Genomic DNA, 9051 nt, shown 5'->3' with positions numbered 1-9051 from the left:
GTGAAAAACCCTCAGAAAACGTGAGTGGAATGGTTACAGTGAGGGCTAAACTTTAGGAATAGTGTGATTATTCTCATCCAGTAATCGCAGTATGTCTTCTGGATTAGTCCTTCATATGCTCTGAGCAGACTGTAGCTGAGAAGGAAGCGAGTGAGATAAATGAGTGAATAAAGTAGGTGTAACAAGGGAGTGTGTAAGTACGTGTGCGCGTGTCTGTGTCTGTGTCTGTGTGTATGAGTGACATTAGTAAGTGTAGTGAGTGAGAGTGAGTGATTACAAAGGTATTTCCATAGTGCAGAGGGTAGGGAGGATTGATTCCCACAGCAAGTGGAGAGGGTTCATTAAGCACAAATTAAAAGCATGCAGACAAATGAACAAAAAACAAAAACAAAAACAAAACAAAACAAAACAAGACAAAACAAAACAAGAAAACATAGATGAAACAACTAGTTCATAACTTCAAAATGTTCTTTCATTTGGAATACACTGACATTCCTCCTTCAACTGCTGATCTCCTTAACTCACTTATGCACAAACAAAAAACCACTATGAATGTGGCAGGCCTACAAATCCCCAAATTACAGCTTTGACACCAAATCCCTAATTAAAGATGTAAATGGTGGACATTTGAAGTCAGTACAAACAGGAATCAAATGATCGAGTTCCCAAGATTGCCAGGCATTCCACTATGAAGTTCATAAAAACTACCTCCTCCTAACTAACCTATCCCATGCTACCAACTACCAAACAATCACAAGTAACAGCACAGCTGATTGGCATGAGCGTCACTAAATATGACATGCTGAAACTAGCTAAGAACCTCAGTGTCCAGCAAAAATTACAACGAAATTTAGACAACGTCAACAAATAAAAGCATTCCACTCAGTTCTCTCAAATGGGAAATGTGAGATTAATCTTTCAAGAGAAAAAAATATTTTTGTCTGTAGTTATGTATCTTCTCCTTGGAAAATGAGTTGAGTGAAACTGCCTTTTTGAGAGAATAATGTTAGTCTCTGGACCTGTTGTGCCAAAGGCAACTCAGAACAGAATGAGTTATGATGATGTGGAATCTCCACAACAGATTTGTTCTAGGAATATTCTGTTGGAAAGTTCTCTGACACAGACATAATTAATCTTAGTGAAATATGTCCCTATACTAAAACGACACTGATCATGATTAAACACTGTTTGTTACACTTCTAAACGGCATTCTCAATTCTCTGTGGCGCTACAGAAATTATTTCTTTGACTGTGAGAGGAGTAAAAATGTGCACTACGCTGAGAAATCAGAAGTATCACTGGCATGTACATGGGGAACCGAATCTGAGCAGTCAGAATTACTAGATACCATCCTGCAGAGTGAACACTTCAGCACCTCTAAAGAATGAGTTGCGTGCCTTTGTCCTAGGCACTCTGTTCATTCTTTAGAGGTGCTACCAGCTAGGCATGGAAGCGTAGTCTTATAAATCCGATTCAAACTTGTGTGCTTGGGCCATGAGCTGGTTGTGCAGAGAATCTGGTCTCCAGCAAGACAGCTGCGCATAGTAATTTCCTAACAGGAGAAGACGATTCCTTACTAAACATGGCGGCAGTAGCCGTCGGTTTTTAGTTTTGTCTGACATGGTAGAAAGGGTTAATGTTATCGTCAGGACTTTTTCTTGCATGCTCTGTTTATTTCTGGAGGTGTGACGCAACAAGTCCACACCTCCACAGCTTCGTCAGTCTGACACGCACACGTTATTGGTCCGCTTGGGCTGCTGTAGCTGCTGATGTCACGCTAAGGACGGGGTTGGTATATAAACAAACTTCAACCATTCCCCAGCCTACTCTACTGGAGGAAATTGTCAGAGGTGGGTATCTCGTCGTGTTAGGACGCCCCTTCTGTTAACGGAGAGAAAAAGACAATAGTCGACACTGCACTGGACCGCAACACGTACTCTGAAACCTTACCTGCCTCAATAAATAAATGCCTAGCGAAGGCCTCAAAGAAATAAAACACGCAAAAAACAAGGATCACTTTTCACACAGACACAGAAGCGCCATTAAGCACCAGGATAAAGCGCACGGAACCACGTCGCTTTTGCCTTCTCAATGCATACCCTTCGTGCTCGGGGAACGATGAAGCCAGAGATAAGCGCCGCCGTCGGATTTCTGTCGAGATTTCTGCGGATAAAGGGACATGTAAACGACCGACAGCTACAGACATTCAGCCAAACTCTACAGGATATCTTGGCAGGTAAGTATTGTATTTCGACCGTTGTAGGGATTTCCATAAACATGTTTGTCTGTATTTGTGTCTAGTTTTGGTGTCTATTATTTATATTTTGGTAGCGTGTGATTTTAAAAGTGTTTAAACCACTTTCGTCCTGTGTTTCTCTATGACATTTTACGATCGTTGGCCACATACACGGAAACGCACGGACACCCTCTGCGCGTAGCGCACGTAGCTGGGGAAAAATCTCCCACCGTCTTTTTTTCGATCAAAACAACCCTCTTTCAGTTTTTTGCGGATAAACGAATCTGGACACAAAATTAAAGCAGCGGTGTAGCCAATAGCTTCACGAAACCCCGTGTGAAGAAAAGGACGAAACAAGTCTCCGAGGAACCCGAGTAAGGCTGTTGAATTACGTAACGTAATGTGTATCCCTTTTGGGAACGTATGTTATATCGCTCACCAAATACACCATATGGTGCTGAAATACTGTGTTCCGCTCCTCGTAACCATAAATTATTCCTGTTCATTTCAACTGGCTAATTCTATCCGAGTCATGATGGACAATAACATATTTTCGTTTTAAGTTTAAATTGTTAATAGTTAACCTATAGTAGGCCTAAAGAACGGGCATATTAATCAGACTGAACTGTGAAATTTAATTTTGCCATAGTCGAAAGATGAAGGTTTAGGGAGATTTAGGACAGAGTATGTTTTTATAAATATTCTGTGGTCTTGGTGTTTGATTTACCACAATAGTTTTCTCATGAGATGTACAAATTCACATGAAGACTGCAATTAACGCTCATTTATTATAAAAGGAACATAATTTCGTACTGATTAAATTTTCATACAAGCAGAACGACTCGGAGAGCCATTTCAGTAGTCTTCCGTTTGAGCAGCATCCATATTGAGCAAAAGTAGGACATTTTCGTATTACCAACACAATAGCGTCGACTAAACAGAAAGTTCACATGACATGGGGCACATTGATTCGTTTTAACTGAGCTCATGAAGGCTTACATGACGCAAGTGCAATGTAATAGCCTAATACAGACACCCACCCCAAAGGTGTTAAAGGCTGCTGTCATGTTTTAGGCGTTTGTTTATGCATTGGGACGTTTGAGATCTGCTCTGTTCATTTCATTGAGTCTGATAAAAAAACTTGCCCTGTAGTGCTGTGTTTGTAAACAGACTAAGAACGGGCTCCGAAGAAAATGGCTGCCGTCGATAAGGGGGAGGAAGAGAGGAACATGTTTGCAATTTGTTGTCACTGACTGAGGACGATGTACGAAAACCTAGAAAGTGAATAGAAACACGTCTCTCAACAAAATATAACTGCCGAAAACACGATCACCTGCCTGTTTCGTCTTCCCTGCAGTTGGCAAGCTTATTGAATGTTCCACCAGGAAGCAAGGTTTGGTGCAAATAACCAGATTAAAACCATCAGTTGTGTCGTATTGCACACGATTTAGTTATCCTATAAAGGAAAACAAGCTGTATGATAACCAATTCCTGAGCGGGTCTTTGGAGTGTAACCATTTATACACACTGACGCGAATGATGACCAGACAGTGTTAAAATCATCATTTTTATTGCAAAGCTTTAGTACACACTCACTGGCCTAATATTAAGGGAGTTTACCTGTTTCCCAAACGTACACAATTCATAACACTCCCTTAATCACTTGTAAAAGTATTTGTTCTCTTTTATCGAGCAATAAAGCATTCACTCAGGAGTTTTGAGGACGAGATTAGTTAAACATTTACAAAGAGAGCAGTACGTCTAATGTCCTGTACAGGGGTTTACATCGATGACTACATGGGTTTATTCTTGTTTTAGAGAAGTATGGAGAGTACCTTGCTCTTGGAAACACGGAGAACTGGCATTGTGTAGACACTTCTAATTAAGAACAGCGCGTTAATTTGTTTTCCTAACAAGAATTAATTCGCGAAACAAAGCACAGCCACCACATAAAGAATTAATACTTCACAAACATTCTCGTTGTTCAAGTGAAAACGTATTAGCCTAATAAAAGTCACGTACATCTTATTTTTCTCCGTCCAAACCGTAGAGTACTTCGCCAGCAGATACCGCTTGGATTAAAATGAACAAAAGTAGGTAAAAAGGGAAAAAGAAGAGGAATTTCTGTACGCCTGTAAAGATATCCTTCTGCATATTCTATTCTTCTTTGGTCCTTGTTGTGTGGTTTGTTGTGATATCGCCGAAAATGGAGTGGCTTGACTACGTGGTCGATCGATGGTTGTGTGGCCTGCGTCCTAAATTAGACGCTGTCCCTTTAAGGAATGAGGTCCTTCTCCTTCTTTCCCTCCCCACCCCAGCTGGTCAGTCGGGATTTCAACCATGTAGTGTTTTTGTTCTGTCGCCTGTTCAGGACTTTGTGACGTTGCGCCAAAGAGGAGGGGGGGTGCAATCCGTGCGCCTTTTTTTTTCTCTCTCTCTCAGTCACGTAGCCCTCGATGTCAGTAGAGCAATGATTGTTTGTCAGCTGATTGCTACCGTTGTTTTGTCAGCTCGACTAACAACCTCCACCCCATTCGACTGATATGCGAACAAGCGCATATACATGCACTGGTGTGGTTGAATGACAAAAGTTTTTCTTTTGAACAGTTTTATCTATTTGGCCTTTGCATTGCGATTATTTTTGCGCTCTGTATCACCAAAGACCGTTTTGCAGAAATTCCCAGTTTTTCTACGAGTGAATGTGTATGGAAGAAAAATACACGTTTGTCCCCTCATACAACAAAGACAACAATGTGCTTTTTTTGTGCTATGTGATTAAGGCTATTTCATGCCCTTGATTTGGTTCTGACAGTTTTCCTGAGCAATTACTGAGAAATGATTCATTTATACCATCTCTTCCTGTATATCTGTATAATTTATCATTGTCCTCCCTTTCCTCCCTCTCTCCTGACAGAGCAATATAAGCATCACTGGTTCCCAGACCGTCCATGTAAGGGCTCAGGCTACCGCTGCATCCGTATAAACCACAAGATGGACCCTCTGATATGGCAGGCAGGCCAACGCATCGGCCTGACCATCCAGCAGCTCTACCTGCTGCTCCCCAGTGAGCTTACCCTCTGGGTGGACCCCTTCGAGGTGTCCTACCGTATTGGGGAGGATGGCTCCATCTGCGTGCTCTATGAATCTCAGCCAGGGGCCACAGGCAATCCTGCCTCAGTTGTCCCAACAGCAACCAGCAACCCTGCCCCTGGCTCTGCCTCCATGCCCTCACTGATGGACAGTCACATCAGCTGCAAGGAGGAACTGCTGCTTGGCAGAACCAGCCCCTCCAAGACCTACATGATGACTGTGTCCAGCTAAAGGGTGCAGAAGTGAAGTCGTTTTTAAGAGAGAAAAAAAGAAAAAAAAAAGGAAAAAAAGAAAAGAAAAAAAAACAGAGGATGTGGCCTGTCGTCTAGGTGATGGAAACCCCATGGGTTTAATTTCGCTCTTCTGTCGTGTTCGGATCTATCTGAGAGGCTTTATTTTTTGGGGGGGGGGGCTGTGCGGGGTGGACCCGGGGCAGCTATGACCACCTGAAGCCTCGCTTCTTTGCCAAGAAAAGGGGCGGGTCTGTAACCTCATGCCGCCAGTCTTGTCATCTGTTATCTGTTCACTTAGCACTTTCGTTGACAAGGTTTTTAGTTTTGTCACACCATCACAGACAACATGACTCCGTTTAACAGCGAAAAGGAATTTCAGGATGCTAATGTTTTGTTCATCTCAACAACAATAACAACAACAACAACAACAACAAAAATGGAAAAAAGAAAAAAAAAAGAATTACCAGTTCTGGTTTCTGTGGTGGTGTGTGAAGTCCAGAGAATGTTACTGGCTGTACCAGCTCTGAGTAAACAACTGCATCTAGCCTCTTTTCTAAAGTTATGCTCTTTTTGGACCATAGGATGTTTTTTTTGCTCTTTAAGGAGCTGGTCCACCTTTGCTGTTCTCTGAGACCTCTCTCACCTTCACAGAAAGGTTCACAAATCCGTTTGCATAATGGCAGTGTATTGGAAATAAGTGTCATGGGTCATAGGACAGTAAGTATACAAAAATACTGTCATAACAAAGTATATAGCTTTATGCTTAGACAGGAGCTTTCATCCCTTTGAGTGAATGTCATTCAAGAAAAAAAAAACCATACGAAAAAACAATCAGTTTATTTAAATTTATCCCCTCTTCTCTGTAATGAATGAAAAGTGTCAGACTGAAGTTCTCATCCCTATCACTGCGAAAAGTGGGGTATGTATTTTAACTTTAATTTCCCCATATCAGAAATTAGTATTTGAATGCACTTCAAATGGGATGTACACTTTAGGCAAAAATCAGCACATTCCATCCTTTTGAATGTCCTAACTATGTCAGCCCTTGGCTTTTCTAGTTTTTGTAGCTTCTCACTGCTCATTTTGTAACTAACTGTTTATCCAGAGATAACAACTTCAGACATTTGTATTTGAAAACATTTCAGACCAGTTCTTTTCTGTTGGTAACGGTGGTATTTTAACCTTTACGGACTCGTGTTAGTTGTTTAGAAGCGTTCATTCTTGACTGTCTTTAGCAGGAGTGGGTTCAGGTAGAACTGAACACAGATGAATTAGCCGATTCATCTTTTTGGATTTAGTGTTGCATAGAGACAATGAGATACTGGCTGCTCCGTTAGACTGACCCAAACCTATACAGAACGGCCCGTGTCATTCTTTCTAAGGCCTCCTGGGCAGAGAGTGTGGAGGAGGGTTAGAGCCTCGTCCCATTCATTCTTTATCTCTCTCTCCGTGTTTTCACTTATGGAGGTCCAGGGCTCAACCACGACGTATGTGTCTTCAGACCAGACTATACCCTCCGTCAAGGTGCTCACCCTCTTCAGGAGATGTTGAGGCTGTATCGCCTCCCCAAAGGCAGGTGTTGTGACACTCCCAGCCTGACCCTAACACACTCTGAGCTGCTCAAAGTGCACAGTTACACATATCACCCCACCGCCATCCACCAGGCAGGAGGTAAGGAGGCCGGACCCCAGTCCAGGGCAGCTAGAATCCCCTACACTTCCCCCTACCCGGCCCCCCTACACCACTGCCTGTCAGGTGGAGAGCCAAACCAGCACATGCATGCTTTTAATGCACTAAATCCAGCCTTAGTTAAGAGCTCAGATAGGTGGTGAAGGTTATGGGCAAGGGGTGGTGACACAGAGGACCTACTGTGGGTGAATGTGTATGAGTGTCTGTGTATGTGTGTGTTTTAGCTAGAGGAAGAGAGAGAAGGAGAACCAGTCTGACGCTGTCTCGTTTGCCGCTCTAAGCTGTTAAAGTGCTAAGGACATGGCGATGCTGATTAGTACTAAATGTGTGTTAAAACCCTTAACCCAGAGGATCTTGGGTCATGGGGCTTGGCTGTTGATGCACTGCTCCCCACCTCCCCTCTGCTGGTGCTCCGTCTGATTTCTCTAAAGAGCAGAGACTCCATTTACGCCAGCTGAGTGGCCACACACCAGCTTTACATCTTTAACTCTCCTCTCAAACTAACAGTCCAGTGTGACTACACTGGTGCTCTGATACAGGTGGTCCAAAGTTTTAGATCTAGCCTAACTGAATTCGTACAGACAGCGATTTTAAACTTTCATATTGACATTACCCCCTAATAACCGAAGCATTGACATTGTGTTTATTATTCTGTGATACTGAAACCTTTTGTGTTCTGTCAGTGATTGAGCATGTCGGTTTTCTGGTTAGCTTTTGCTTTTTTTGGAGGAAAAAAAAGTGTTTGGAAATAGTTTGAGAAGTTGAGAGCACATGAAATGCACTAAAAATGTAAATGTTGAAGTTACGTGACATTAAGACACCAAAGTGTCTTGACAGGAATGTACTGCCAAACTCAGGCCTCAGATGTTCAGTGAAAACCTTTTCTCTGGGAGGCCACACGCAGGCGTGTTAAGATGTGAAAAATAGAAGGGAATTAGTGGTTTTGTGGTCACATCAATCTTTTTCATCCATGATTTGAAATTATTGCCACTTTCACGTTTCAGAGCTGTTTCGACATTTCGTAGGAATGTATTGTAATTGTACTACATATGGTAGAATATGTACATGACACATGGAAAGTGCCAATAATTGATATTTTTGACATGTTAGCTGTTGTTTCCTTTGCTATTTCATATTTTAACATGAAATTCACTTGTGTTGAGTGTTGGCGAGGACCAAAGCTCTTTTGGTAAAAAAAAAAAAAAAAAAAAGATAAATACATAAATAGAATATCAGTTTCCATGCTCTGATGATAGACTTATCCTTTGTTTTTTTTCTCTTTTTTACTTATAAAACAAACAAAAAAAAGCAGAAAAAATCTGAGCTACCCAAGATGAAAAGCTGTCTCTCTCCTGTGATTTTTTTGTCAGTACATCATTTCTTGTGTTCCTTTTCTTTTTCTTGGGTATGTCTTGATGAACTGCTGTAAATTTGTACAGTTCATGTAAATTGATTATTCGGAAGTTGTACAGATTTCTATATTTTGGAAGAAAAGGTTTTTTTTCTCTGTAATAAAAAGATTTCCTATCTTGGCAATGATTTCCTGCTCAACTGGTCTTTTTTTTTATTGAAATAATCTTTGAGCTGCCTCCTAAGATTAAAGGTAAAACACACACCTACAGTTCTTAAGGAACGGTTGCATAACCTATGAAGAGTGATGGAATACTTTTGTTATAATTGGCTCTCTCAGTCATTATTTATTTATGCTTAAAGGCTTTTATGAGATTTAACCTGTGAACTTCAGAGACAGCGTTTGGGCTCCGTTCCCTTTTCAACAGCGTCATTAGAGGAATATGGCATTGT

At 41.6% G+C, this 9051-nt stretch overlaps 1 protein-coding gene across 2 annotated transcripts; it reads left to right on the top strand.

The window, feature by feature from the left end:
• Nucleotides 1-1838: 1838 nt before the first annotated feature.
• Nucleotides 1839-8787, top strand: btg1 (B-cell translocation gene 1, anti-proliferative). Of its 2 annotated transcripts, XM_030782317.1 has the most exons (3): nt 1839-2236; nt 5151-5387; nt 5466-8787. In XM_030782317.1, exons 1-3 carry the CDS (start codon nt 2092-2094, stop codon nt 5555-5557), a joined length of 474 nt encoding a protein of 157 aa, XP_030638177.1. In that variant the 5' UTR covers nt 1839-2091; the 3' UTR covers nt 5558-8787. The 2 variants fall into 2 exon arrangements, with proteins under 2 accessions (XP_030638177.1, XP_030638170.1); XM_030782310.1 differs by having other exon boundaries at nt 5151-8787.
• Nucleotides 8788-9051: the final 264 nt, after the last annotated feature.

This window comes from Chanos chanos, chromosome 1 (assembly GCF_902362185.1).
Source record: "Chanos chanos chromosome 1, fChaCha1.1, whole genome shotgun sequence".
In the NCBI taxonomy this organism is placed as follows: Eukaryota; Metazoa; Chordata; class Actinopteri; order Gonorynchiformes; family Chanidae; genus Chanos; species Chanos chanos.
Note: the sequence above shows the minus strand (reverse complement) of the source record. Positions and strands in the feature narration are given on the sequence as shown.

Coding starts and splice junctions, on each gene's coding strand:
- btg1 (XM_030782310.1), top strand. CDS start 2,092: ATGCATACCCTTCGTGCTCGGGGAACGATGAAGCCAGAGATAAGCGCC. Junction 2,237..5,150: donor TCTACAGGATATCTTGGCAG/GTAAGTATTGTA, acceptor CTCTCCTGACAG/AGCAATATAAGCATCACTGG.